General features: G+C 47.6%; 2 protein-coding genes across 9 annotated transcripts; one reads left to right on the top strand and one right to left on the bottom strand.

Annotated features, from left to right (window-relative positions):
• Window positions 1-13,890: 13,890 nt before the first annotated feature.
• On the bottom strand, window positions 13,891-21,888 carry TMEM176B (transmembrane protein 176B). Of its 7 annotated transcripts, none has more exons than XM_082631861.1 (8): window positions 21,805-21,888; window positions 21,036-21,075; window positions 18,506-18,705; window positions 16,601-16,711; window positions 16,173-16,229; window positions 15,706-15,933; window positions 14,653-14,772; window positions 13,891-14,252 (listed from the first exon to the last, which is right to left on the bottom strand). In XM_082631861.1, exons 3-8 carry the CDS (start codon window positions 18,695-18,697, stop codon window positions 14,163-14,165), a joined length of 798 nt encoding a protein of 265 aa, XP_082487987.1. In that variant the 5' UTR covers window positions 18,698-18,705; window positions 21,036-21,075; window positions 21,805-21,888; the 3' UTR covers window positions 13,891-14,162. The 7 variants fall into 7 exon arrangements, with proteins under 7 accessions (XP_082487987.1, XP_082487985.1, XP_082487991.1 ...); XM_082631859.1 differs by having other exon boundaries at window positions 21,822-21,880; XM_082631865.1 differs by having other exon boundaries at window positions 18,506-18,702; window positions 21,036-21,147; window positions 21,822-21,865.
• Window positions 21,889-22,353: 465 nt separating this feature from the next.
• On the top strand, window positions 22,354-27,121 carry TMEM176A (transmembrane protein 176A). 2 transcript variants are annotated; one of them, XM_082632220.1, is made up of 7 exons: window positions 22,354-22,410; window positions 23,173-23,380; window positions 23,871-23,981; window positions 25,111-25,167; window positions 25,331-25,543; window positions 26,094-26,204; window positions 26,787-27,119. In XM_082632220.1, exons 2-7 carry the CDS (start codon window positions 23,195-23,197, stop codon window positions 26,826-26,828), a joined length of 720 nt encoding a protein of 239 aa, XP_082488346.1. In that variant the 5' UTR covers window positions 22,354-22,410; window positions 23,173-23,194; the 3' UTR covers window positions 26,829-27,119. The 2 variants fall into 2 exon arrangements, with proteins under 2 accessions (XP_082488346.1, XP_082488347.1); XM_082632221.1 differs by lacking the exon at window positions 23,871-23,981 and having other exon boundaries at window positions 26,787-27,121.
• The last annotated feature ends 778 nt before the right edge of the window (window positions 27,122-27,899 follow it).

Genomic DNA, 27,899 nt, shown 5'->3' on the forward strand with positions numbered 1-27,899 from the left:
CACATATTTTGTAAATACTTGGTACACAAGACATTGCTCAAAGGTATCAAATCCACACCTGCCACGTGAGTTTTTCACGGTTGAGGTAAACCTGTCCTTTTACCTGTCTTAAGCTACTGAGGCTAATACTCGGGACCCCACACCATAGAGACTATGGATCCTGACCGGCTACTTTCTGTGCATTAGAAAAAATGAAAATTAGTCACTGAAAAAGTCATCTTGGTTCTGTCTTCAGGAATTTTCTCAGCTACTACATAGGGTGAGATGAGATGCTTTCTACTGGGGACAACTATATGCTTTTTCCTCTAAACAGCCTCTTCATATACTTAGCTGATTTCTTCTGTTAAATTATATGTATTTTTCTTGTTGATTCAAGAAAGGCCTTTATTTATTACTCAAGAAAGCAAAATACTACCTACTCTATATAACACCACTTAACACTCCTTTTCTGCCGCTTTCCTTTCTTTATTTAGAGTTTTGTGGCTATTCAGGACTCCTCTTTTTCCTTCAGTGTTAGCTCTTGGAATTCTAGTGATGGCTCTTCAAACCATAAGTGCTTCTAATGGTTGGTGAAAGAAATACTAGCAAAATAAAGGAGGGAAATTTTTTCTTTGCCCCTACAGCTACAGAGGAAAACAGCAAATATTATTCCTGCAACAGAGTCTGTGAGATATCCAGTCCTCGAAAACTGTAGCTCTGCCCTGTGAAAATAACCATTGGTCTCTCAAAGCTTGTAGAATTATGGTTGTCTTATTTAAGAATGTGTTTCCTGGAACTTCCCTGGTGACTTCCCAGTGGTTAAGAATCTGCCTGCCAGTGCAGGGGACAGTTCAAGCCCTGGTCCAGGAAGATCCCACATACCGTGGAGCAACAAAGCCCGTGCGCCACAACAGCTGGAGCCCGCACACCCTAGAGCCTGTGCTCCACAACAAGAGAAGCCACCACAATGAGAAGCCCATGCACCGCAACGAAGAGTAGCCCCCTCTCACCACAACTAGAGAAAGCCCCCGCACAGCAATGAAGACCCAGTGCAGCCAAAAAATAAATAAATAATAGATTTATTTTAAAAATAGGGCTTCCCTGGTGGCACAGTGGTTGAGAGTCCGCCTGCCAATGCAGGGGACACGGGTTCGTGCCCCAGTCCGGGAGGATCCCTCGTGCCGCGGAGCTGCTGGGCCTGTGAGCCCTGGCCACTGGGCCTGCACGTCCGGAGCCTGTGCTCCGCAACGGGAGAGGCCATGGCAGTGAGAGGCCCGTGTACCGCAAAAAAAATAAAAATAAAAATAAAATAATAATAATAATGTGTTTCCTTATTGTGAGATGTAAATTGAAATCTAGTAATTCCTAACAAGTCTAAATACTCATAAGGTTTCTTGGACAGATCCAAAGAAGATCACTGATACTTCTTTCTTCTGCCATAAGCATAGAGGTAATAAAATAAATAAATAAATAAAAGAGTCAAAAAAGTTTGAGACTTGTATCTCTAATTTAAATTGACAATATGCTCAGTAAAAGAGAACTGTCAATTGGTGTCAAATGTCTTGCAGATACTACCCCCTGCTGTTTGTCTCTTAAGTTAGCTATGGTAAGTTTTTTGCTCAGTCTGGAAATTTTAACAAACATTTTCTTTATGGCTTCTATCATTCTTAGAAGGCCCTCCTTTCTCATCCCTTTATTTAAAAATATATTATTTAGGTCCATACAAAAATCTGCACATGAATATTTATAATAGCTTTATTCATGATCTCCAAAATTTGCAAGCAACCAAGATGTACTTCAGTAGGCAAATGGATAAATAAACTGTGGTACATCCAGTCAATGGAATATTATTCAACATTGAAAAGAAATGAGGGGTTTCCCTGGTAGCACAGTGGTTAAGAATCTGCCTGCCAATACAGGGGACACGGGTTCAAGCCCTGGTTCGGGAAGATCCTACATGCCGTGGAGCAACTAAGCCCGTGAGCCACAACTACTGAGCCTGCGTGCCACAACTACTGAGACTGTGTGCCACAACTACTGAAGCCCACACGTCTAGAGCCCGTGCTCTGCAACAAGAGAAGCCACCTCAATGAGAAGCCTGCACACCGCAACAAAGAGTAGCCCCCACTCGCTGCAACCAGAGGAAGCCTGCGCACAGCAACGAAGATCCAATGCAGACAAAATAAATTAATAAAATAAATAAAATTTTAAAAAATTTTAAAATAATAGCAGTTTTATTTTAAAATGTTAATATCTACAATGTGTTAGAAATTGCATTCTTTGCAAACATTCATGGTGAAAAATAACTCTTTAAAATGCTCAAGCAGTTTAAAATGCTCAAGGGAACACTTAGATTCAAAAAAAATTTTTGGTGAATACACAAGCAAAAATGTTTGAAGACAATTGCTCTAGAGAAACTCTTACATGAATGAATACATGAGGATATTTTTATAAGAAAGCTCATAACAGTAAAAAGCTAGAAACAACCCAAATATCCATCAAGAGTAGATTGAATAAACTAACTGTAGAATACCACACAATGGAATAATACACAGCCATAAAAATGAACAAAATACAGCTACCGGCACCAGCATGGATAAATCTCACATACACTATGTTGAACAAACGAAGAAAGTCCCCGGAGAACACAGAGTCTGATTCCATTTTTGTCAAGCTTAATAATGGACAAAACTAAAATATATATATTATTTAGACCAACAGACATAGGCAGTAAAACTATAAGGAAAAGCAAGAGAATGATTTTTACGAAGGATAGGCGAGTGATGATACCTTGCTGAGAGGGAGGCCACGTGATCAAGAAGGAACTCATGGGAGTTGAGTGGAGAACTTCAAAGAGCAATGAAACAAGATGTGAACTAGTAGAGAAACTTACTGTTGTAACCAAGCAGGACCCTATGAGGCCTTCCCAGAATAAACCCCCGCTCATGTCCTCCACCTGCCTTTTGTCTGTAAAAAAAAACCTTTAGTCAAAGGATAAATTTAATCGTAAAGTGAGAAAATGCAGAAAGGAAAACAGTCAAGCAAGACAAAATAATAGTATTTTAGCCATTAAACAAAGTCAAGGACCTTTAGTTCCTCCTCAAGGGCTATAGATAATATTCTGAGCCATGTCCTTTGAGTTGTTTTGCAGATACTGAAACCCCTACCAGGCGGAAGAAGTTAACCACATGCTGCCCACAAGCACGTAGACCCCAGACAGGTTGGAACCAGAAGGTCGATGATGCTGACTCCCGATGACCTCACCACCAACCAATCAGAAGGATGTCCACGAGCTGATCACACACCCCACAAACACCCTTCCTCACCCTGTCTTTATAAACGTTTCCCTGAAAGCCTTCGGGGAGTTCTGGTCTTTTAAGCACAAGCTGCCCTGAACTCCTTTCTTGGTGCCCTGCAATAAAGCTGTTCTTTTCTTCTTCACCCAGAACTCTGTCTCCGAGATTCAATTTGGTGCCGTTGCACAGAGGCCCAGTTTCAGCAACATTGTGTTCTCGTATGAAAATACTGGTATAAAAATACACATTCTTCCAACATTGATATATATGTGATTTAATTCCAATTGAAATCCCAACTTTTTGTATGCAGAATTAAATAACACTTTCTTAAGTATGACGGATTTTCTTGGGATGAAAAATGCCTGGTGTAATGAAATCAGTCTGGTATTGACATAAGAAAAGACAAATCAGTAAGTAGAACAATATACATAGTACATAGGGAATCCCAGTTAATAATGGGATTTAATATATGACAAAGGCAGAGAAACAATGGTTTATTTAGTAAGTGGTGCTTACCCCAATGGTTTTCCAGCTAGGAGACAATAAAGCAGAGCTCCTACCCCATACTATATAAAAATCCAAGGAGGATTAAATTCTCATCTGTAAAAAGTAAAACAACAAAAATCTTATAAAGGGCCTCCCTGGTGGCGCAGTGGTTGAGAGTCCGCCTGCCGATGCAGGGGATACGGGTTCGTGCCCCGGTCTGGGAGGATCCCATATGCCGCGGAGCGGCTGGGCCCGTGAGCCATGGCCGCTGAGCCTGCGCATCCGGAGCCTGTGCTCCGCAACGGGAGAGGCCACAACAGTGAGAGGCCCGCGTACGAGGAAAAAAAAAAAAAAAAAAAAAAAAAAAAAAAAAAAAAAAAAAAATCTTATAAAATATAGGAAACTGTATGTACAATACAAGAGTTGGATATACTTTCTTAACCAAGACATGAAGCCAAAGAAAAGATACTTTAATGTTTTATTATGGCCTCAAAGTTAAAGACAAAAAAAAAAAAAAAAAAAAAACAGGTTTGAAAAAAACAATGAAATCTTAAAATGCATGTTGTAAAAAAAGCTCACAAAAATCAAGGAAACTGGGCAATATATGTGTAGATTGTTCAAAGATGAACAATAAACAGCCAATACATATATGAAAAGATACTCAACTTCATAAATAGTCAAGGAGGTGAAAATTAAAATAATTTGCAAAAATTAAAATGAGTTCCAATATCTACTACTGGCAAAAGTCAGTAGTGAGGTTAGGGAGAAGGACAAAGGCCACTTTAATGCACTGCTGGTAAAATGTAAATGATTCTAGCCTTTCTGGAAAGCTCTCTGATAATATTTATTGCAATTTTAAATATCTATACCTTTTAATGAGTGATCCTATTCCAAAGACTCTATCTCACAGCAGTAAAAGCTCCAGTTACCTCAGCCCAGGAGCACAGCTTTTTTTCTAGAGGCAAAAATACAGGTAGTGAGGTAAAAGTTCATTGGTAAGGATATCATGGAATTATTGTGCAACCGTTAAAAAGGACTACTAGAATGCTTGAAACTAAATACACTGACCACACCAAGTGTTGGGGAGAATGTGGGGGAAATGGTTGGGATATAAAATGGTGTCATGGCTCTGGAAAACACTTGGTAGCTTTCTTAAAAAGTAAGCATATGGGGCTTCCCTGGTGGTGCAGTGGTTGAGAGTCCGCCTGCCGATGCAGGGGACGCGGGTTCGTGCCCCGGTCCGGGAAGATCCCACATGACGCGGAGCGGCTGGGCCCGTGAGCCATGGCCGCTGAGCCTGCGCGTCCGGAGCCTGTGCTCCGCAACGGGAGAGGCCACGACAGTGAGAGGCCCGCATACAGCAAAAAAAAAAAAAAAAAAAAAAAAAAAAAAATCATTTTCCCTCAAAATGCTGAGGACATTTCTCCATTTGTCCTCCAGCTTAGATTGATTAGATCTGATGCCAATCTAACTCCTATACCTTTGCAAGCAACCAAATCATTATTGTTGTTATTTAACTTTTGGAATCTTCTTATCCTTTCCTGAAGATGGGTCTACGTGTGAGTCTATTTTTTTTTTCCTATTTATTGTGCTGGCCGCTAAATGGGCCTTCTCACTCTGCAAATTAAAGTCTTTCTTAACTCCGCAGTTTTCTTTATGTTGATTTTTCTCTGTTCTCTCTTGCAGACACCCCTATTAGTGGATGTTTCTCTAACAGAGCCATGGCCACAGGGATGGCCTTCTTTTGCTCTTATTTTCTTCTCTCATATTTCATCCCTCTTTTTCATTCTTTTTTCATTCTCTTTTTCCTTCTTTTCTAGATTTCCTTTGGAATTTTTTTAACTTTAGCAACCATATTTTTAATCTCTAAGTAACTCTTGTCTGCTAATTGCCCTTATCGATAGCACATTCTTATGCTGATAGATGCAATATTTAATGCAATTCCTCATCTTGCTAAAGATGTTATTTGGATGGTCTTAATTTCCCTTCTGCATCTCTCAGGGCTTCTCTATCAGTTCGCTGGGCTTCTGCTTTCCTCAGGTACCTTGCTCTTCATTCTTACAAATGAAGGTGGCGGCAGCCTTAACTTGTGGCCTCCACGCAGGAACTTTCCCGGGGGCCCTCCCTACCCAGGCAGCCTAATTAGCGACTCTGTTCCATCAGGCAGGGACTCCCAACCCCCGAGATGTCAGAAACGGGGGCTTTGCTCTGCAGTATCATAGCCCTACTTGAAACCTCAGTTCTCCCCAGAGAGATTGCGCAATCATTTTAGAGAAAGGCTCTTGGCAGTTGACGCGTTTTTTGTGCTCTTTTGCCGAGGGCCTGACTGTGCCTTGGGTTCTCTGTGCATGCGGACCATCCCTGGATCATGTCATGTTGTCGTCTCCATTTAAAGTAGTAAAGTGACAAAGCAGATGGGCTTGGTGATAACGCCGAGCCGGCACTGGGTTAGCAAGGATAGAACAGATCTAGTGGAAGTCTTCAAATATTTTAGTTTTTTAATAATTTAATTTAAATTACTTTTCTGATTAGGGAATACTCAAACTGTAGGAATGAGCCTACAATGAAAAGTGCCCCTGCTTCATCTCCTGATGTCCAATTTCCATCCCTCCAGGCAATCAGGGTAGCCAGTTTTGGTGTTTCCTTCCAAAAACCGATGCTATGAGTATATAAATAAATATACATATATATGCCTGTGTATATTTGCATTCGTTGCAAAGAATATATACAGCTTGTTATGCTGCACATATATTTTGTAACTAAATTCTCTCCTAAGGGCATGGAAAATGGGGGGAAAGGGAGGCAGTAGAATGTAAAAACCATATTGGGGCACATGTGACTTCCCTCCAACCCCCAAATCACAATGTTTTATCCCCCCAAGTAACAGCAATGGAGTAAGTACACCTGGGTTCACCCCACAAAACAGCAGCCCACCCAGGCGGTTTTGAGTGCAGCACCCTAGGATGTGGGACCTGGGGACTCCTGGGCACCCATGTAAATGCCAATTACCTTAGCCCAGTCTCTCAGCCTATTAATTAGAACTCTTTCAAAGTGCAAGAGGCTTAAGCAACAGACTACTTATTGGGCACGTACTAAAATGTCAAGGCTCAATCCAGCTTCAGGCACTGCTGAATTCAGAGCTCGAGCAACGCCTTCAGGAGTGGTTCTTTCCCACCTCTCAGCTCTGCCTTCCACAGGTTGTCTTCATTCTCAAGCCCATGGAGGGGGTGTGGTCTTTGGCAGCTCCAGGAGAACCTCTCATGGGGGCAAGGTGGCTGCTACAGCTCCGACTTTACATCCTTGCAGGTTCAAGTTCTTTCTTCAAGTGAACCTTGCACTCTTCAAGAGCAAGAGCTTTTCCTGGTAGCCCTAAGATTTACTGTAATGTGACGGACTTGGGCCATGGGCCCACTCCTGAAACAATCACCATGGTCTGAGGGAAATCATCTGCGCTTAATCTAAGTTTGGGTCACATGCCTTATGCCTGGAACTGAGGCTAAAGCCCCACCATGAACACACAGCCAGACAATGAGGAAAAAGTGGATCCCCAAATGGAAATCTAGGGCTGTGCCTAGAAAATTGGGGAATGATGAATGCTGGGGCCATCTACTGATGAAGCTGCATACTAACACTAGTCCAGTGGTTCCAAAGGTGGAACCAAGATATTTCAACCAGGAACAGTAGGATAGCTTGTGAGAGCCTCCAGGGAGTTCTCATTCCTAGTGGGAGTGTTATTCTAATCCCACACTGAGAATTGTTGCCCTGCTCAGTTACCCTGCAAATACATCCCATTGATCCCACTGCAGACAGTATAATTGGTTCAAACAAAACTCTACTCACACTGCAAAAAATAATTCATGCCATTTATTGATTCATCCAACAAGTATTTAGAAGCTGTCCTCCCAACTCTCTCTCATATCACTCTTGTATGGACAAGATAAGAGGGTTTATTTGCCATTACAATTCAAGACCAAATTGCCTATCAACAGAAGAATGGATGAACAAAATGTGCTATGTACAATGAAATACTGTTCATCCTTAAAAAGGAAGGAAATTCTGGGGCTTCCCTGGTGGCGCAGTGGTTGGGAGTCCGCCTGCCGATGCAGGGGATGCGGGTTCGTGCCCCGGTCTGGGAGGATCCCACGTGCCGCGGAGCGGCTGGGCCCGCGAGCCATGGCCGCTCCGCAACAGGAGAGGCCACGGCAGTGAGAGGCCCGTGTACCACAAAAAAAAAAAAAAAGGAAGGAAATTCTGATACAAGCTACAACATAGGTGAACCTTGAAGACATTATGCTAAGTGAAATATGCTAGACACGAAATAATAAATATTATATAATTCCACTTATATGAGGTACATTGAATAGTCAAATTCATAGAGACAGAAAGCAGAATGGGGGTTAGCAGGGTCTGGAGAGCAGGGGAAATGGGGAGTTAGTATTTAATGGGTACAGAGTTTCTATTTAGGATAACAAAAATTTCTGGAGATGGATGGTAGTGATGGTTACACAACAATGCGAATGTACTTAATGTCATTGAACTATACACTTAAAAATGGTCAAAATGGTCAAAAAAATTAATAAAAATAAATAGATGTTAATAAAATAAATAAGACAGTATTGGTGAAAGTTGGGAGAGTTGGGAGAAAAAACAGTAAAGACTTCAAATTTGGTACTTTTCTTACAGAAAATAAAGTAAATAATGTAGTAAACTTAGAGAAATAAAATAGGTCATTGATGGCATGACTTAGGAACAAGAGAATATCAAAAAGGAACAGGAAGATCTGAAAAAGAAGCAAATATCATATCTACAAAATTTTAATGGAACTTAAAATTTAATGGAACGGAAAAAGCAGATTATACATAACTGAGGCAGAAATTGGGTAACTTGGTAAATAATTATGAAAAATTTAACCAGAACGCAGCAGGTAGATATAAAGAGATGAAAAATAAAAAGCACAAACCAGGTTAGGAGATAAGGAAGCTAGAGTGAGAGGGTCTAACATGTGGCAAATCAAAATTTCAGAAGGAAATATTAGGGAGAATGTGGGAGAGGAACTATTCAAAGGCATAGCTCAGAGTTTCCCAGGTTAAAAAAAAATGGTGTGAACTCTGAGACTTGGAATTTTTAAAAATACTTTCTCAGGAGGAATTTTCAAGGGAAAATAAATTCATGCACACCTACACATTTTGAAGTAAATTTTCAAAACATCAAAGACAAGGTAAAGATCTCAAAAGCCACCAGAATTAGATATAATTAACTAAAGCTGGAATGGTATATCCAGTGAAACTATTTATCTTAAGCCAGGTATAATAAAGAATATTCTGATAAATAAAAACTAAGGGGCCTCCCTGGTGGCGCAGTGGTTGAGAGTCCGCCTGCCGATGCAGGGGATACGGGTTCGTGCCCCGGTCTGGGAGGATCCCATATGCCGCGGAGCGGCTGGGCCCGTGAGCCATGGCCGCTGGGCCTGCGCGTCCAGAGCCTGTGCTCCGCAACGGGAGAGGCCACAACAGTGAGAGGCCCGCATACCGCAAAAAAAAAAAAAGAAAAAAAAAAAAAAAAAAAAACTAAGAAGGTTTACCACCAAGAGATCTTTACTATTAAAGAAACGTTTAAAGGATGTACCTCAAAAAAGAAGAAAAAGGATATCAGAAAGAAGGCCTGAACTACAGGAAGAAACGGAGAGCTTTTTACCTGTTAATAAAAACATAGGGAAATTTAAACAAACACTGAGTATACGAAAAAAATAAAATACCTAATTTGTGGGGTTGAAATAAGTCAAGATAGAGCTAAAACTCAAGATAAGAATATCATTTAACAAGGAGCATTCTAAAGGCATGGTATTTTTCAGGTAGAGGATAAGGTTACTGATTACCTTTAGAATTTGTTCAGTTAAGTGCACATGCTTTAAAAAAAAGAAAAGAAAGATTTCAAAGGAAACCACTAAGAAAGCAGAAATCCTCCTGAATGAGGAGTGAGTGAGGCACTGAAGATGGGAGAGGGAGAAATAAACTAAACCAATAAACGCTGAGGAAGTTCCAAGCAGTACCTACCGGTGGAAATGAACACTTTCATAATGCCTGCTTCCTACTTCAGAAAGGATTTTTTTTTAATTGGAGTATAATTGCTTTACAATGTTGTGTTAGTTTCTGCTGTACAACAAAATGAATCAGCTATATGTATACATAGATCCCTTCCCTCTTGGACCTCCCTCCCATCCCCCCCACCCATCCAGCCCATCTAAGTCATCACAGAGCACCAAGCTGAGCTCCCTGTGCTATATGCAAGTTCCCACTAGCTATCTATTTTACACATGGTAGTATATTTATGTCAAACGTAATCTCCCAGTTCATCCCACCCTCCCCGTCCCCCCACCCCGTGTCCACACATGTTAGTTTCCCATACAAATTAATTGCAAACTTTTTTGTGAGCAATTCTTTGCATCTGAGGCTCCAGGGCCTTCTTTGTGGAATTTGAGGCGATGAGGCCTTATCCCATCCACTGAAATATCTCTGAAGAGACTCTGGGCCTTGCAGGGGCAAGAAATAGTAATTGAATACTCCTACCGCAGGAAAGCCCTCCCCACCCCCGGCATTTCATAGCTGTCTCCTTAGGATGTACTTTTCCAGGAAGTTTTCCTGATTGAGCCAGGCAGCTAACGGAGCAGCGGGCAGGGAAATTCCTAGATGCCTCCGAGATGGAGCAAGAACAGACACTACCCACATCACAGCAGCAAATGGTCACGGGCCCTCGGCTGAGTCAAGAAACCCCAGACGCCCATCCCCTCCCCTGCCTCCCTCAGGACTCTTTAGGAAACCGGAAGGAGAGGGAGGGGCCACACACTAGGACAGCACATCCCTAATCCTCCCAGTCCAAGCAGCGGCCTCTGCTGGCAGGGAGACCCAAGCTCTGATGACTGCAGTTTTAACCATGAACAGAACTGGGTCTTGAACACCAAACATGAGACCTCTTTTTTTTTTTTTTTTTTTTTTCGCGGTACGCGGGCCTCTCACTGTTGTGGCCTCTCCCGTTGCGGAGCACAGGCTCCGGACGCGCAGGCTCAGCGGCCATGGCTCACGGGCCCAGCCGCTCCGCGGCATGTGGGATCCTCCCGGACCGGGGCACGAACCCGTGTCCCCTGCACCACTGCGCCACCAGGGAAGCCCCATGAGACCATTTTAATGACCAGATTGTGGAATCTGGAATCTGGTCCTGATGTTAAAGGACCAATATCCAATGGGGAAATGGGGAGCTGACAAAACACAGTTAAAAGCAGTGATTGGAAAAGAAAAGTAGAACCATTTCCTGTTTACACTCTGAATGGTTTTAAACACTTCAGTAAATATAAATAGGCTTGTGATTAATTGCTGGATACCAGGGTCATGAAGTCAGTTGCATAAATACAATCTGGTCACCAAAACTGAGTTGTGCAAATAGACAAATAACTGTTGGTTTTTCCAAGTAAACAAAAGCAAGGGGAGAAGGGGATGACGTCTGATTTCCTACAGAAAAGAAAAACAAAGATTATGAAACTTCCAAGGTTATTCACAGGGTAAGGAGAGGGAGGGCAGTGGAGCCCAGAAAAGAAGAAATGGGGGAGAGGGAGAAGTCAGATGGAGGGACGACCCCTTCCCTCAGAGACATATAGAGACTTCAGGGGGGAAAAAAAAGAAGGTGCCAGACTCTGACAGTAAGAGATCGCTTCATGCTAGAAAAACAACAACAAAATCAACAAGTAAGCAAACTACCAAGTTGTCGTTTGTTTACCAGAATGAAAAATGAAAAGAATTTCTATCTAATCTAGCCATAAAGGGACAGTTTAGAAATACTGGAGCACAAAAACTAACAGCATCTTAAGCTAAGGAAGAGAGGAAAGATGCTTCCTCTTACCGGCATCTTTGGTTCCGCCCTGCTGTTGTTTCTTCTCACGAAAATTCCTTTTCAAAATGCTAAGGTTAACAAATGAATTAAAGACATCAAATTCAAAGGGGCTTGTTCTATATCTGAACAAGACACCTAGATGTGATTATCTCTGTGCTTCTCTAAAGGTGATGAAGGCACGAAGCACCTGCCAATCTTGAGAAAATGCAAATCCTGACTCAGCCAGTCTAGGGTGGGGCAAAGCCTTCTCCCTGTTGCCCATGCTAGATTCACATTTGGCGAAGCAAGAGCATAGGCTCCCCGGCTCCTGTCAATCAGCCAGTAGGACTAGCTACTCCCTCCACTGGGGTCTCCCACACCAGGGGACGGCAAACTCTATTTTAAGTTTTGTGGGCCATTTAGTCTCTACTGAGACCACTCAACTCTGCCCTTGTTGCATAGACAATGTGTAAACCAAGAAGCGTGGTTGTGTTTCAATAAAACTTTATTTACAGAAGTAGGTGGCAGACCAGACTTGCCCCTCAGGATGTAATTTGCCAAGCACTGTCCCATAGTCTGAACATAATACCACCTCATGCCTTTGACCTTTATTACACAAGCTTGTTTACAAATCTCTATCTACAAGCCCACCACCCTGACCTCCAACGGTGGGGCTATGCCTCACCCATACCATCAGCTCTGCCCCTACTAACACCACATCGTAGTGCAGGATTGTGCAGGGGGTTCTGCTGTGGGTCTTCTAACTAGTAATAACACCTACCTCTCAGAGATTTCATAAAACCACAATGGAAATGCAAGTCTGCTCACTATGTCGGAACCAGAAATGCCAGAATCCCTATGACGTCTTAATTCTACAGACCATGGCCTGCTTTTTTACCCTTCAGAGATGAAATCATGCACCATAAGGCTAACAGAAACTGGTGACTAACAGAAATTCTTGAGCTCATCCTACAGAACTGCAGGGAAGGGAACAGCTTGTTAAAAACCCCTCCCTTGTAACCTGCCTTCACTGACTAAGCTTGTCTTAATTATTTTTTGACTCTTAGTGGCCCCCTATAGATAACACCTCTGATGAATGGGTCACTATAGTAACGGGGGCTCAAGTTGTTTTCCAAGGCTTGGAGTCGGCTCCTGTCCAGTTCAAGCTGGCTAAGACTGGTTGGGACCAACAACCCTAAAACTGGGCCTGCACAGGGGTCCAGTGAGTGACCTTTTGACATCAGAGGGGTGAAAACTCCACCCTCAGATCATGCTAAGTACCTCCATTTTTGGACATGTATCCCCTGAAGAAGCATGTAACTCAGATATGCTGGCATGGAATACCAGCTACCTCACATTTTCCCTACTTCCAATCACCTTTCTCCACGCCTAAGACCACCTGCTTCTCTATCCCATAAATATCTCAAGCCCCTCACCTTCAGGGAGGCGGATATGAGATTTGTTCTCCTGTCTCCTCGCTTGGCTGCCTTGTGAATAAACACTTTCTCTGCTGCACACCTCAGCATCTCAGCATTTGGCTTGCTGCACATTGGACAAATGAACCTGGTTCCATAGCAGAAGTGCTTACATCTATATACTTATATTGTACATAGAAAATTTAAAAAGTAAAAAACTAATCAATCATATCATTTACAATGAAATTGAAGAATAACAGGGGTGTGTGTGTGTGTGTAGCGAGAGAACCAACAGTAATTACTGCAAAAAAACAAGAGAGAAAGAAAGAGATGGGGGAGAAAGAGAAAAAAGAAAGGAAGGGAGGAAGGAAGGAAGGAAGGAAGGAAGAAGGAAGGAAAGAGACAGGGAGGGAGGAAATGATCTTGTTCCAGGTCTCACATGGTTCTGTAAAGCCCACTGATCAGTTATAGATGCTTAAAGAAAACCTTATGTATTTCTTCACTTAGCTTCTCGTTATATTTATGGAAGTTATCAGTTTTTGTACCTTCTTAGCTCAAGCAGTTGCCTTTTTGTAATGGCAATTAATTTATATGACAGAACTTTGTATCTCCTGTAGTTTACAGTATCAGTTGCTAATTAACTGCCATATTGCCCTGTCTTTCTATTAAAAAATTCTGTATCTATTAAAAAAAAAAGGTAAAACGATTCTAAGTATGTAAGAGTTATTTTCACTTTACACTGAACAGAAGGAAATCATAAAAAGGAGTTTTTACACTTGGGATATAGAGCAGAACGTAAATCAAGTCTTATTGGGACCTTGTTTCCATATGACACATAACTCTCATTTAATTCCACGTGTACCAACGCACCGTGTGTATCAACAAAGCGAGACTACATCCTTCCTGCACAAAATCATTTTTTGTGGTTGTTTCTGTTTAATCAGCATTGGGGAAAATGTGACAATACCTGTTCACGGAATTGAGGACCCTGGAGTGGGAACAGTGGGTGAGGGTGCTGGCGAGAGGAGGAGCAGCCAAAGGAAGCAAGTGTGAGGGACACAGGGCAGTGAGGGGCCCTGGGCTACTCTGGAGGGACATGCAGGGTCCAGGTAGGGTCTTTGGCTGCTCACAGGACAACAGCTGTGCTCTTCTTCTTGTGGGGAGAGGGAGGCACTGAATGCTCCTCCCACAGCTTCTTCTCTGACCTTTCTTCATCCTGAAAAAAGAAACAAACAGGAGGAAAATCAATTCCTGGGAGGAAAAGGTTAGAGTAGAGTTAGCTCCACAGAACTGGAAATCAGACAAATGAAAGGAGGAGAGAAGAAAAAGGTGACGGAGGACGGGGAGCCAGACCAGACCTAGGACGTGGGACAGAGGGGAACGTGGGAAAATGAGAGCAAGGAAGGGTGCAGAAGCAGAAGGCAGAAGTCACCCCAGGACACAGCGATGGGGTCATGTTCCCCAGACAGTGACGGGCAGAGCCAAGCACGGGAAAAGGGCTGAGTGAGGGGGAGCGTGACCCCTGCTCAGCAGTGTTCCTGCCCCGATGGCCTTCCCATCCCTGGAGCTTCACCAACCAGATCCGCTCTTTCCCTAGCGCCTCCCTAACAGCTCACCAGGGACCGGGAGCTCTGGCCACAGAAGCGTCGAAGACCCACGCCCAGGGAAGCCAAGGATACAATGACCTGCAGGACACAGACGGCCAGGAGCAGACCACGGATTCCTAGGAACAAATCCTGAAGATAAAGGAAGAAAAAAGTTACAGTCAGGGGTCTGTTCCTCTGCTTCTGCTGTTACTGTCATCTTGCTACCCCAGCAGGGATCAGACCCTGTCCAACTCACTACTTCCCACCAAAGCAGACTGCATCTTCCAACTATGGGGGCAGCCACTGACTCCATCCCATTTGCTTGCCTGCAATGTGACTTTACCTCCCCCTGTGAAGAGGTGGGATCCACTGCTCCACACCCCTAGAATCTGGAAGGACCCGGTAATGCTTTGATCAACAACATACAGTGGAAGGGACACTAGGTCAATTATGGGGTAGCCTTTATTTGGCCTGGCAGCTTCCATTTCCTACCTCTTGAAATGCTCACAGTGGGATGCTCCCTGTTGGAACCTGGTTGCTGGGCTACGAGAAGCCCAAGCCACATGGAGAAGCCATTGTAGGCTCCCTGGCTGATAGCCCCAGCTGAGCTCCCTGCTGTGTGAGTGCGCCATCTTAGCGGTCCAGCCCAGTCAACCTCTTGGATGACTTCACCCTCAACTGACACCTGACTGCAACTGCATGAGAAAATGCAAGTGAGGACTGCCCATGTGAGCCTAGTCAACCCACAGAATGTGAGAAGTAATAATAAATTGCAGTGTTAAGCCAGTACATTTTGGGGTGGCAGCAATAGATAACTGATAAGAGCCACACACCAGAAAAGACGAAAGGGTGGTTCATGAAATCCTCGTTTCAGTGTCTCCTCTTTGTCCTCATCCCCTTTGATTCAGGGAATTTTCATGCCATGAGGATCTGAACAATGGCTTCAGATTAAGTTAAAACCTCCTGAACCAAAGATCTCGGATGAGGTCGAAGCTCAGAAAGCCTACATCTGTGCCCTCAGGTGCCCCAATTCCCCAATGCACAGCTGTGATGCGTCCTGGAAGACTGACTCTCCTTTCTCACCATCAGCATTTGCATGTAGTTTCTGCAGTTTTCCTCCCTCCATGATGAATAGGAATTGCTTCGTCTAGTCTCTTTGTACCCAAAGGTGGGGGCGACAGGAACTAAGGAATCACACACGGAGCTGATGTCATAGAAGACAGGTTGCCAGGTTAAACTATTCACACAGAAGACAACAGCGGCCACGGCCGTGGCAATGCCAGCCAGGGCGAGCAGACTTGATATGCAGCCCTAGAAAAGAGAGGTTCAGGCTGCAGACTCCCTCTATGGATAGCAGAGCCCTGGGGTCTCGGCCTGAAACCGGTCTCCTCTTCCCCAGCTTCCTGGCTGAGGAAACCCTCCCTACCCCTCCAGGAAAGATCTTAGGATATTTGAAACCAAAGGGGAGAAGACAGAAAAATAGCACAGGAAAACAGAGACATAGGAGGGGGAAGAGGATGAGGTGGGGCACAGAGGATGCCCAGACTCACTGAAAGTTTGCCCCAGTGCTTCTCATGGACAATGGTCCCAACTCCTGCTGCAATGGCCTAGGAAGAGAAGACACCAGAAAAGTCCTCCAGTTGGCTGTCCTGAAATGATCTCCCATCACACTTCTCCCAACAAGCCCCAGAACAGCCAATTTGAAGCAGGATCCAAGGAACAGGCAAAGAAACCTAGCAGATGGGCAGGACTCCACCTACAACTGCCCCACTATTCCCAGCCTTGCCTTAAAGAGAAAAACAGAGGGTGGAAGGGTTTTGCCCACCCCCTAAGGCAGCCTCCTCATAACAGAGAGCATTTGGACTCTGGGTCTGTGGTCTCTTCCCCAAATCCCTGACCCAGATCCAAAAGGAACTTTCTTTCTCCTTGTCCATAAACACTTGCCTCCCTCAGAGCTCACAACCCCTTTCTTACTCACCACAAACCCTGCCCAAAAGGCACAGCCTGAGGCACGCAGCTGAATCCAAGGCCCCAAGTAGAGAAGCCCTCCAAGAGCACAGCTCATAGCCCCCAGCAATATCTGGGTCACCTGCAAGAGATGGGGAAGGCCACACCCCTTCCCATGAGTCACCTGCTCCAGCAGCAGCCACCCAGCTCCCACCTAGGTGGCTTTCCTCTCCTCTTCCTCTGCCCTGACTTCTCCACAGCTCTGATTCTGGAAATTCTGTTCCCTTCACATCCGGGAAGCAGCCCGTCCTGGTTCTCCCTCATTCCTCTGACTTGCCAGCCTTTTATCCTTCATTCTTTTCTAAATCCCATTTTTCCTAAATACCACAATTTGTCATCCCACCTGATGATTCCTCCTTTTTTTCCTCCTCATTTTCCCTTGGGAAGCCCATCATCCTGTCCAGGATGGGCCATGATGACCTCCTTCAAGAAAGGAGAGTGGTTAGCTGACAGCCTACAATGGTCAGCGCCTTCAGGGTCCCCTCATCTTTCAAACTGAGGGCACAGTCTCTGGGGGTGGCTACCCAGCCAAGGATTAAGCAAGGCAGTGGTTCAAGGGCCATTTTCAGCTAACACGGAACCCCTGTGATGGGCAGTCGTTGCTCCCGAGCTCCCCACTGGGCTGGCCCAGACCTTGTCCGCCCTACCTCATGAGCTGATGTCTCCCCCTGCCCAGTCCTGCTCCTGCCCTTTTCATTGCATGGATGTTACACCCCAACAAACCTTTCGCACACCCAACCCCCACTCGGCGTCTGCTTCCCGGAGGATCCAGCTATCACAGCCTCTTGGACATCACCACCTACATGTCCTGCCAGCTTCTCAGATTCATTGCGTCCAAATTCCAGACCCCACACACGCCCTCGGTGTCTGCCTCGCTGACTTCCAGGGCTCCACTTTTCCGGTCTCCTTCACTCCAAACCTCAGCACCTTCCCAGACGCCTCTCCTCCCTTGTACTCCACACCCACGCACTCCCAAGTCATGGCAACCCCATCCACAAAGGATTCGGACTCCTCTCTTTCCTCCTTGTTTCTGCTGTGACGTCGCAGGTGCAGACCCTCCATGCTTCTTACCTGGACACCTCCTGGCTGTGAGGCTGCCTGAAGCTCAGGCGCCTGCTCAGAATCCCTCCACAGTCTCCGCACTGTCGAAGCTGATTCAGGACAGCAGACTCCTCACCTTGTCACTCAGGGCTCTCAGCAATACGGCCCTGGTCTGTATTTCCAGTCTAATCAGCCATGAGTCCCATTCTCTTTACCCTGACAGAACTTGTCCTATGCTTTCTGGCTCCTTTGCCCTCTTTCTTGTCATTCTTTTAACCCGAAATTCCTTTTTTTCCACCTTCCACCTCTATCTGTCTAAACACACTGCTTCTCCATTCAGGGTCTGGCTCAGATGCCTACCCCTGCAGGATGCCATCCTGCCTCCCAAGGATGTCACCTGGGCTACCTTTAATTCTAGGCATTAGTGTAGTTGTCTGATCCCTTCTGATGGATGCTGGGCACCTTCAGGTTATTGCCTAGATATTCTCTCTGAAGTTTTTCCCCCAAAGCGCCTATCATGTTGCCTTGCATTGCAGGCCCTCTGTCCACGTGGGTTCAATCAACCTGAATGAACAGCCTCCAGGGACCCTTCCGCCCATCCCCCCAGCTCTGGCTGGGACTGCTCACGTTGCACCAAAAAAGGGATCCACTGTTCCTTTCCATCTAAATCTCTGTGGCGAAACTTCCCAAACGTACTTTTCCCAAACAAGATGGGATACGAATAGTGAGTTTTCATGGGGATTCAACCCACCTGCCTTTTCCGCATCGTATTGAAGAAGGAGCGTTACCCTCCTCTGTGTCACCTTGCTAACCCACCTCTCCATCCCGCTCTTACCCCTAGTGCCAGCTGTCCATAGCTTATCCTGGCCTTGGCAGGATGGTGGGACAGGCGCTCCATCAGGGAACTCCCAGCTTTTAGCAGTTGTGCCAAAGCAGATTCCTGGTGGATGTGGATGTCGATGTGAGTGGGCTGGGACAGTGTAGAGGCCACATCGACTCCATTCACAACCCGCATGTTTTGGGACATCCTGCCTGCTGGGGAGATGCACAGAAGTGAGGTTTGAGATCTGAGTAAGGGAAAAAGGAATACACTGCATGAGTGCAGGGAGAGAAAACAGTCTTTGAGTCAAGTCAAGTCACGGCATGTGGGATCTTAGTTCCCCAACCAGGGATCAAACCCACGCCCCCTGCCTTGGAAGCACAGAGTCTTAACCACTGGACCGCCAGGGAAGTCTCTGTCACAGTGACCTTAATCTGGGATGCAAATCTGAATCACCTCTAGAGTTTTCACCATATATACTCTTGGACCTCTTCCCAAAATGGTCAGATACAGTTTGTCTGGGTCTTGGGATTGACAAAGAAAGGAATATGAATTATTTCAGCAACGTAGTGTACATATTCATACGTAACACTTTCATATGGTTAAAAAAAAATCAAAAGATAAAAAAGGGTATACTGCTAAAACCCACTCTCCTATCTTTCTCTCCTAGCCAGCTAGTTGTCTTCCAGGTGGAAAAAATATTATCATTTTCTAATATATCCTACAATGACTTTTTTGCATATAAAAACATGTAAAAATATTCTTTCTCTCCCTCTTTTCCCACAAATGGCAGCACAGCACACACAGTTTCTGCACAATGATTTGTTCACAGAACCATCTTTTAAAAATAATCCTACATCAGTCCATAAAATGCATCCTCACTCGTTTGTATGGCTGCATAGTATTCCACTGTATGAATGCATCACAATTTTTTTAAGCAGTCCCCTATTTATAGACCTTCATTTTCTTTCTTACAAGCAATGTGGAATCAGCAGGTCAGTGGGAATGTGTATTTGTAATTTTAAAAGGTATTTCCCTCCATGGAGCTACTTCCATGCAATTCTCATGCAAGGGCAATTCCAAGAGTGTCCACTGCCCCTCCCCAAGACCAGCAGAAGGTGTCAGCAAATTTTCTAATCTTTTCAAATGTCTCTTGGAAAAATGACATTCCGTTGTAGATTTTAATCCTCTATAGTCAATAAAATGCCCCCTTTTAATTGTGTATCTCAGTGACTTTTAACAAATGTGTACATATTTGCAACCATAACTACAATCAAGATACAGAACATTTCTATGTTGTAAAAAGTTCCCTAATGTCCCTTCCCCAGGAACCCCTCCAACCCTTGGCCCCAGGCAACCACCAGTCTGCTTTCTGTGACTATTCCAGTATTAATTCTCTTATTAGGAGTGAGGTTGGCCATCTTTTCATACATTTAAGAGCCTTTTTCCTCTTCTTTTGTGAGCTTTCCTTTCATATCCTATGACCTCCTTGTGTTACTCTGTTTTGTTTTGGTCTTTATAGTAGTTCTTCGTGTATTTGAAAAATTACCAGCTGTGACATGAGTTACAGAGAGTGCTTTCAATTTGTGATTTATTTTTGACTTCATTTGTATTTTTATATAATCAAAGTTTTCAGTCATTTTTTATGACTTCTGGGTTTTATACTGTACTTAAAAGGGACTTTCCCATTTCAAGATTATAAAATAATAATTCATCCATGTTTTCTTCTAAGTGCTTTTATGTTTTCAGTTTTCATATTTAAATGTTGAGCCATCTGGAATTTACCTTGTAAGTTGGAAAAAACGGATCCAAGTTGGTTTTGGTTTGTTCTCTTCAGATGGTTAACTTCTGAAGAGTATATTCTGTTAACGGAATATATAATCTTTCTCCCACTGATTTAAAATGCTCCCCTGAGCAAAAATAAAACTCCCGTAGGAATCCAAGCCTATTTTAGTCTTTATATTCTGCCCATTGGTGGATCTGATGAGTCATGCAGCATTACTGTAATTTTAATAATGAGTATAGAGTTTAATATCTAGTTGAGCTCTTTCATGACCCCCCCATGTTACTTTTTTCTTTCATGGCCACTTTTGTTGTTTTGTTTTGTTTTGTTTGTTTTGTTTTTTGCGGTACGCGGGCCTCTCACTGTTGTGGCCTCTCCCGCTGCAGACCACAGGCTCCAGACGCACAGGCCCAGCGGCCATGGCTCACGGGCCCAGCCACTCCGCGGCATGTGGGATCTTCCCGGACCGGGGCACGAACCCGCGTCCCCTGCATCGGCAGGCGGACTCTCAACCACTGCGCCACCAGGGAAGCCCCTCGTGACCACTTTTGCTAGATTACTTCTCCTTAGGCACTTTAGAATCAACTTGCCTAGCTCCAAAGGAAATCCTTTCCAGGTAATTCTCATGGGCGTCCTACTTATCACTGTTTAAATCATAACATTATTAATAACAATTCTAAAAACACCAGCAAGAGCAATAAGGTTAAGGCCTTCCCATTTGTATCGTATGAACTTTACAGAGCAGTTTCACTCTTCACCTACCTGGCCTCCGTGCAGTATAAAGGACAGGTGTTTGACGATTCTGCAGATGTGCAAAGAGGTTCAGACCTGTTCACGGACACACAAGGAAGCCCAGCCAGGGTTCTGGCCAGATCTTCCTTGGGACCCAGGGATCAGCATCATATTTCAGTCCAGAATGTGCCTTGGGCTCCGGCTCCCTCTGAGCCCTCTGGATACCACTGCTTCCCCTCTCGCCTCACCCCCAGCTCCAATCCCCAGATCAGCCTAGATCCCTGCTCTTCCTCTGAGCCAGGCCAGTCCCAGGAAGATCCCCTTTTGCGCCACCCTAACTCCAGGGTGTGGGGCTCTTCCCTGCTTCCCTGGACACTCTTCTCCGCCCAGCCTCTCCCTGTGCCTCTGAGGCTGGGGAGAGAGGGCCAGGATCCCAGCTACACCCTGGGCCCTCCACCTTCTGCCTTTGCTATTGAAGGACCTCTCACCAGGAAACCACCTGAGCCCCAGCCACCCCACCCTCAGAATAAACATATGAGGCACTGGGGAGGGAGAGTCCAGCTGATGTGGCCAGGCACGGGCCCCCCGACCTCCCTAGCCATTTTTCTAGTGTCACGTCCTCTATCTAGTGTATCCCTCCGTCCCAAGCAGGTCCTACAGGGACCAGGAACTGGGGGGAGAATGGCATCCTGTGAGACAGGATGGAGGCTTTGGGGACTGGTCTTGGAGACTCCTCGAGAGAAAGAGAGAGGGGTCCTGCACGGAGAGTCTCCTGGGACGGGTCACCTGGGCTGCTCACCTGAGGGCCCTGCTCACCTGCTGTCCTCTGGGAACCAGCGGCCGAGCAGAGCTGCCCAGAGCTGAGGCACCCGGCAGTGGGTGGGACGGAGCAGAAGGAAGGAGTGGAGTGATGAGGGTCTGACCTGCAGCGTCTTGACTTCCCAGAAAAGAGCTGGCCCAAAGGGGCCCCTCTAGGGGGGGGTTGGTCTTGAGTAGATAATCGGGCTGGCCGGAGAAGGCAGAGCACACAAACACGCACACGCTGGCGTGTTCATCCCTACTCAGCACACACACTGGGGTGCACCCAGCACAGGGAAGTCCTTGCTCAGAAAGCCCCTGCCCCGGTGGGGATGGGGGATTTTCCAGGGCTGGTCAGTTCCGCAGTCTCCCAGGCCACCCACCTGGCCCCTGTGCTCACCAGGGCATCGGAGCCGAGGGATTTCCCCTGGCAGCTGGAAAACCCTGGAGGGGCCCTTTGCTCCAGCTGTGTGCTGGGAAGTTGCCTCATCCTTCCCTTTCTGGAGCTCCACCAAACCCCTCCCCTTTCTGCCTGGTCCTCAGCCCCCACTCAGCCGTCCCCAGGCCTCCTGTCACCCTTGACCGTGACGGTCCCTGAAGAGAGCAGGTGAGGCGGGCCCTCAGCCCAGGCGGCCCTTTCCCAGAGACCCTCTCACAGGGCCCCTCCCCAGAGGAGGCCATACCCTGCCCCCTCACAGGCCCCCCAGAACTCGCTGGGGAGGGAGGGACCAACCACCATGTAGAGGATGTGCATCCAGGAAGGTGGCAGGAGTGGAGGCCAGGTACATCCCTGTCCCCGTTTGATGCCAAGTCATTCTGGCCTTTGGCCTCCATCTGCACCCACAACTTCATGCAGAGGGTTGGGGGGCGCAGTTTGAACAGGCAGCGCAGGGTTGAGTAGCCATTGATGGAGAGGGAAATATGTAGGGGCAGGGGGTGGGTCCCCGGGCTCAGCTGGGAAGCAGCTGCCTTAATAGTAGTTCAACAGGCAGCCAGGACTCAGTTCTGTCTGGCAGCCTGAGGGCTCTGGAGGGGAAGAGACAGAGAGGAGAGCCAGGGTGAGGGCCGTGATCACACAAGCGGGCTGGGAGCAGAAAGGAGAGAGGTGAGTGCTCCAGGGCACTGCTTGGTCCAGACCCTGAGGCCGTGGGAGGAGGATGGGGAGACACAGCAGATCTAGGGTGAAGGGGGCGGCTCCAGTGGGCTGAGTGGTGGCCACAGCCTCAGCAGACTCAGGGATCCCTCACATGACACCCCTCAAGGCAGGTCCCAGATGCTGCACTGTGACCGGGGGCCCCGCCAGCTCCCGTGGAATCTGTGCAAACCTCCTGCCAACTCTTCCCCCTGACGCCCCCTTCCTCCCTCCCAGGCGGGTGTCCACCGGCTTGGAGATGGCAGATGGCGGGGACGTGGCCCCCGGGGCTCCCCAGCCCACCTTCATCAAGGTGCACATCCACCAGGACTCGGCTCTGGCCAAGCTGCTGCTGAGCGGGTGCTCCCTGCTGCAGCCCTACGTGCCTTCGCCCCACGCTGCCTCCCAGGCCCTGGGCCACCGCCAGCTGCTGGTGGCCTCCTGGGTGAGTAGGGCTGCCTGCCTCGCGGGCCGAGGACGGGCGCCCAGGCTCCCTGGTCTGGGAAGGGTAAGCCCCCTCCTCTGGCTGCACACTCTCCCAGCCAGCCTCTCTCTGAATGGGATGCTGAGCCAGTCTTATGCTCTTCCTAGAGATCAAGTGCTGGCTTTTCCTTCACTTACTGGCCTCTCAGTGAAAGCTGTAGGTAGGGCAGGCTGTGGGCTGAAGGGTGCAAAGGAGCCCGTGACCATCTAAAGTTCCCCTCTCCCGACCCGGCGTGGGCTAGCTCTCCCCTCCCCTCGCCGTCTCTCCCCTCCTGTCCTCCCCCTCCTCTCCCCCCCCCTTCTCTCTTCTCTCTCTCTTTCCCTTTCATGGGGTTCTAACCTTTAACACATGGAGTGGCAGGTCCTCAAAACTCCCGTGAGACTCAGGCGCAGAGGGTGTCTCCTGGGCCCGGGAACCCGGGATCCGGGTGTTTAGGTTTTTCATCTTTCAGGTGGTGCAAATCGTGCTGGGGGTGTTGAGTGGGGTCCTGGGGGGATTCCTCTTCATCTTCCACTCCAACACGCTGCTTGGATCGGGAGCTCCCATCTGGACAGGGGCTGTGGTGAGTGGGGCGGGAGGACCGTGGGCACAGGGACCCCCTATCAGAGGTGAGAGACCACCACCATCGACCCCGTCAGAATGTAGACTGTTTGCAGCTGAAGAGACTCCCAGCTCTCTAGGCCGACACCAGACTTCTACAGACGGGAAACTAGCTGAGCTAAGGGCTGGGAGGGCCACGGTCACCAGTCAGCTCTCCCGGGTCCCTGCACCGGGCTTCTCCCACCACCTCTCCCACCTTCAGCAGCAGATCAGCTAAGGATCTAGGACAGGGCTCATCTCCAGGCACTTGCACTGAGATGGAGGGAGGTGGAACGTGCTGGAGGGTGTGTACAAGGGAGATGCACCCCCCGGTGGTTTCCCATTGCCCTCTGCAGGCCCTGCACACAGGGGAAGTCCAGGGGGGCTCACCGGGCAACAGCAGTTACGTCAGCAGATGGACGTGTGCCACCTGCAGCAGGAGATGGGTGGGCGGATCATAGCAGGAAAGAGGCGCCCCCTGTCCTGCCCACCCTCACAGAACAAGAGCAAAACGCACATATCGATTAAGAGAGGAGCCCAGAGTAGTCATCCTCATCCACCCCATGGCCCCAAACACTGAGATTAGCTACAGAACTGCCAAACGGGATTCAGATCCATCTTCCCCTTGGCATGAGCCAGACTTCCTGTCCTGGAAGACCCGCTGGGTGGGAGGCTGAGCGCTGTTGGAACGAGCGGCTGCCCTCACCCCGAGGCAGCGGACGCTGATCCTGTAACGAGAGGTCCTCCAACACCCTGGACCTTCCACCCCACCGCCCTGGAGCTTTCGCAAAGCACCTGGTGTTGCTTAAAAAGAGAGGTTTTGGAGAAGGGAAGGGGGGCTCACACCCGGCTTGACCATGAGCACTTTCGACGTCCCTAAAACAGAGGGTCCTGCAGGCTCGGGCGTGTGATTCAGCCTTCAGTACCCTCACCGTTGTCTTACAGACAACAGAACTCAGCTCAAAACCTCGGGTCCACGTGGGGTGCTGTGGGGCAAGGCCCGCAGGATGGTTGGCTTTGCCTGTGGGAGTTGAGGAAGGAAAAAGAAGCAGGCTGCTGGGGGTGGGGCTTGGCTGCCCTGAGCTACCCCTGGTGCTTCAATCTCTCCCCAGGCTGTGCTGGCTGGAGCTATCGCCTTCATTTATGAGAAACGAGGTGGCACCTACTGGGTGAGTTCGGGGAGGGGTTGACACCAAGCCCAGAAGCTGGAGGCCACCCCAAGCCTGCCGCCCACCCCACGCCCCCTCCACTAGGCTCCCCACTCTTTGTCCCGGGCTGGGCTCCAGAGAGACTGAGTCTCCAAGGTCTGTCTCTGCCCCCTGTCCTCACCAGGCCCTGCTGAGGACCCTGCTCACCCTGGCAGCTTTCTCCACGGCCACAGCCGCCATCATCATTGGGGCTAGAAGGTTCCATGAGTACCACCGTGTTTTCTTTAATGGTATCTGTGACGTCTCCCCTTCCTGGGGACCCACCGGGGCCCCCAGCTCTCCGAGTGCAGACAAGGGAAGGCTGCAGCTGTGCACCTCCTATGTGAACATGCTGAAGGTAGCCGGGCCGGGGGAGGCACGGCAGCAGGCGGTGGGCAGGGAGGGTCAGACAGTGGAGGAGAGTGAGGCTGTCCACCAAAAAGGGCGTGACCTGTTCTGCCCCGAGCATGTCTCCCGTCACCACAGCGTGGCAGCGAACAAAACAGAAGCGGTTCTTATGGTTCTGGGAGTTACAGATCTGTGGGAAATACAAACACTGAACTCATAATCAATGAGCTAATACTGCAAATATGTGAAGAGCTGTGAAGGTGTTAAATACGTGTTCAAGTCTTGGGCTTGTCAGGGAACCAGACCACAGCCCAAGCCCATCGCTGCTCAGATGAGGACGCTGAGACCCGGTGACAGGGGTTACTGGCCGCTCTCTGCATGCTACACCCACCGACCCCCACCCCGGGCTCCTTCTTCAGCCTCCCCGCACCCCGGAAGCTACCGACTTGGGGATAGGATGAATGGGGTGGAGAGTGACCCTGGGCCATGATCAGCGTGAAGACAGACCACAAATGGCAACAGTCGCTCTGATGCCTACAGCTTTGGCCCTCTGTCCCCAGGCCCTGTTCATAGGCGTCAAGGTCATGCTGTTGGGGGTCTGGGCTCTACTGCTGCTGGCATCTCTGGTCCCCCTGTGTCTGTGCTGCTGGAGAAAATACCGATCTAAGGAGGTGAGTCCCTAAAGCTTGTGTCTGTGTTTGGGGCAGCAGTGCTGTCCAGGGGAGACAGGAAGGGAGAGCGGATGGTTTGGGGAGGAGGAAAGTGTCATTACAGTGAGTGTCAAGGGGCATCATTCCTGTCTTTCCACCCCAGGAGTGGCCCAGCCCAGAGACCCCCTGTCCCTGACCAAGTAACACCCAGTCCAAAGACCCTAGGGAGGGACTTCCCTGGCAGTCCAGCGGTTAAGACTTCACCTTCCAATGCAGGGGGTGCTGTCGGTCCAATCCCCAGTTGGGGAGCTAACATCCCACATGCCTCGTGGCCAAAACACCAAAACATAAAACAGAAGCAATATTGTAACAAATTCAATAAAGACTTTTAAAAAATTGGTCCACATCAAAAAAAAAAATCTGAAAAAGAGACCCTAGGAAGCTAGGGAAGTCCATGTACATGGTGGGACCTTGGGGCTCTTTGCATCAGGTACCAGGAGGCTGATGTTGGATCTGATTGGCTCCAGAACTAAACTGCCCTGGTACAGAGCTTTTACACTTTCTCTCCCCCATGGGCTGTCCCACCCCCTCCTTTTCCCTTAGAAAAGAGACCCTCCCTTGGAAGAAACTGCTGGGAGTGAGTGAAATTAGCCCTGCTTCTCCAGAGGACCCATGTCTGGAGCTCCACCTGGACTGGGTGTCCCAGCATCTGCCTCGTGGAAGAAGACCCAGGCCGGGAAGAGAGGCTCTCCTCTGGTCCAGTTATCCTTCCCCCATGGCCACAGCCACTGCCCTGCACCACCAACCATCAGAGCTGCTCTGGTCCATTTCCTGCTCACCTTCACCATCCTGCCTGCTTCATGTCCCCTCTTGAGCAATGATGATAATAAACTCTCGTGCTGTTGCTCCCAGCTTCTTGCTTAGGGTATTTCTCTTGGCTGGAGGGAGGCAGAGGAGAATGAGCCAACCGCAAACCTACAAATCTCGTTCCACTCCCAACAGCCAGTCTGGGTCTAGAGTTGCCGGCCTTGAAAACAGACTCTCTTTGAGGCTGGTCCTGGGACTGTAGGCCCAAATGCCTGGGAATGAAAGATGAAAGGAAGAGAGACTCTGATCCCCGCTCCCTGGTATGAATTTTGCCATACCAGGATTGCTCACCAAGGTGGAGGCGGGTGTGTCATCAGCTAAACCCAAAAAATGAGAAAGGGGAGCAATTACTGTGTTTCAGCCAGGGACAGAGAAACCTGATGGAGATGGTGCTTGATTTGAGCTCTCACCTTCCCAGAGAAACACAGCCAGCCTGAGATGATTCTGCAGGGAGGCATCCTGAGGAATAAATACCCAAACTACCCATTTCTACCTCTTGCTAGTTTTCCCTATTCGCCAAACCTAACAGGAAGTCATGGGACATTGGGCAATGATATGATCCATATAAGACACCCCTCTGGGGCACAGAGCAGGCTAGAGGAATATGGAAGGAATATCTGGAGAGGCAAACAAATGGTATCTGAAACAATTACTTTTGTTTGTGTGTGAAAAAATATGGTTGAAGCCTTCCCAAATTTGCTGAAAGACACAAACGGACAGACTCAAGAAGCTCAATGAACCCTTAACAGAACCAACTCAAAGAAGTACAAGCCTAGATATATCATAATCAAACTGCTAAAACACTAAAGACAAAGTCTTGAAAATAGCCAAACAAAAATGACCCATTAC

This window comes from Mesoplodon mirus (genome assembly GCF_964341445.2).
Source record: "Mesoplodon mirus genome assembly, chromosome: 9".
Classification (NCBI taxonomy): Eukaryota; Metazoa; Chordata; class Mammalia; order Artiodactyla; family Ziphiidae; genus Mesoplodon; species Mesoplodon mirus.

Excerpts from the sequence above, each read along its gene's own strand:
- TMEM176A (XM_082632220.1), top strand. The coding sequence starts at position 23,195 with ATGGCAGATGGCGGGGACGTGGCCCCCGGGGCTCCCCAGCCCACCTTC. Across the intron at positions 23,381-23,870 it reads AGCTGCTGGTGGCCTCCTGG|GTGGTGCAAATCGTGCTGGG; the intron begins GTGAGTAGGGCT and ends TTCATCTTTCAG. Across the intron at positions 25,544-26,093 it reads CCTATGTGAACATGCTGAAG|GCCCTGTTCATAGGCGTCAA; the intron begins GTAGCCGGGCCG and ends CTCTGTCCCCAG.
- TMEM176B (XM_082631861.1), bottom strand. The coding sequence starts at position 18,697 with ATGTCCCAAAACATGCGGGTTGTGAATGGAGTCGATGTGGCCTCTACA. Across the intron at positions 16,712-18,505 it reads ATGGACAGCTGGCACTAGGG|GTGACCCAGATATTGCTGGG; the intron begins GTAAGAGCGGGA and ends CATCTCTTGCAG. Across the intron at positions 15,934-16,172 it reads AGCACTGGGGCAAACTTTCA|GGCTGCATATCAAGTCTGCT; the intron begins GTGAGTCTGGGC and ends TCTCTTTTCTAG.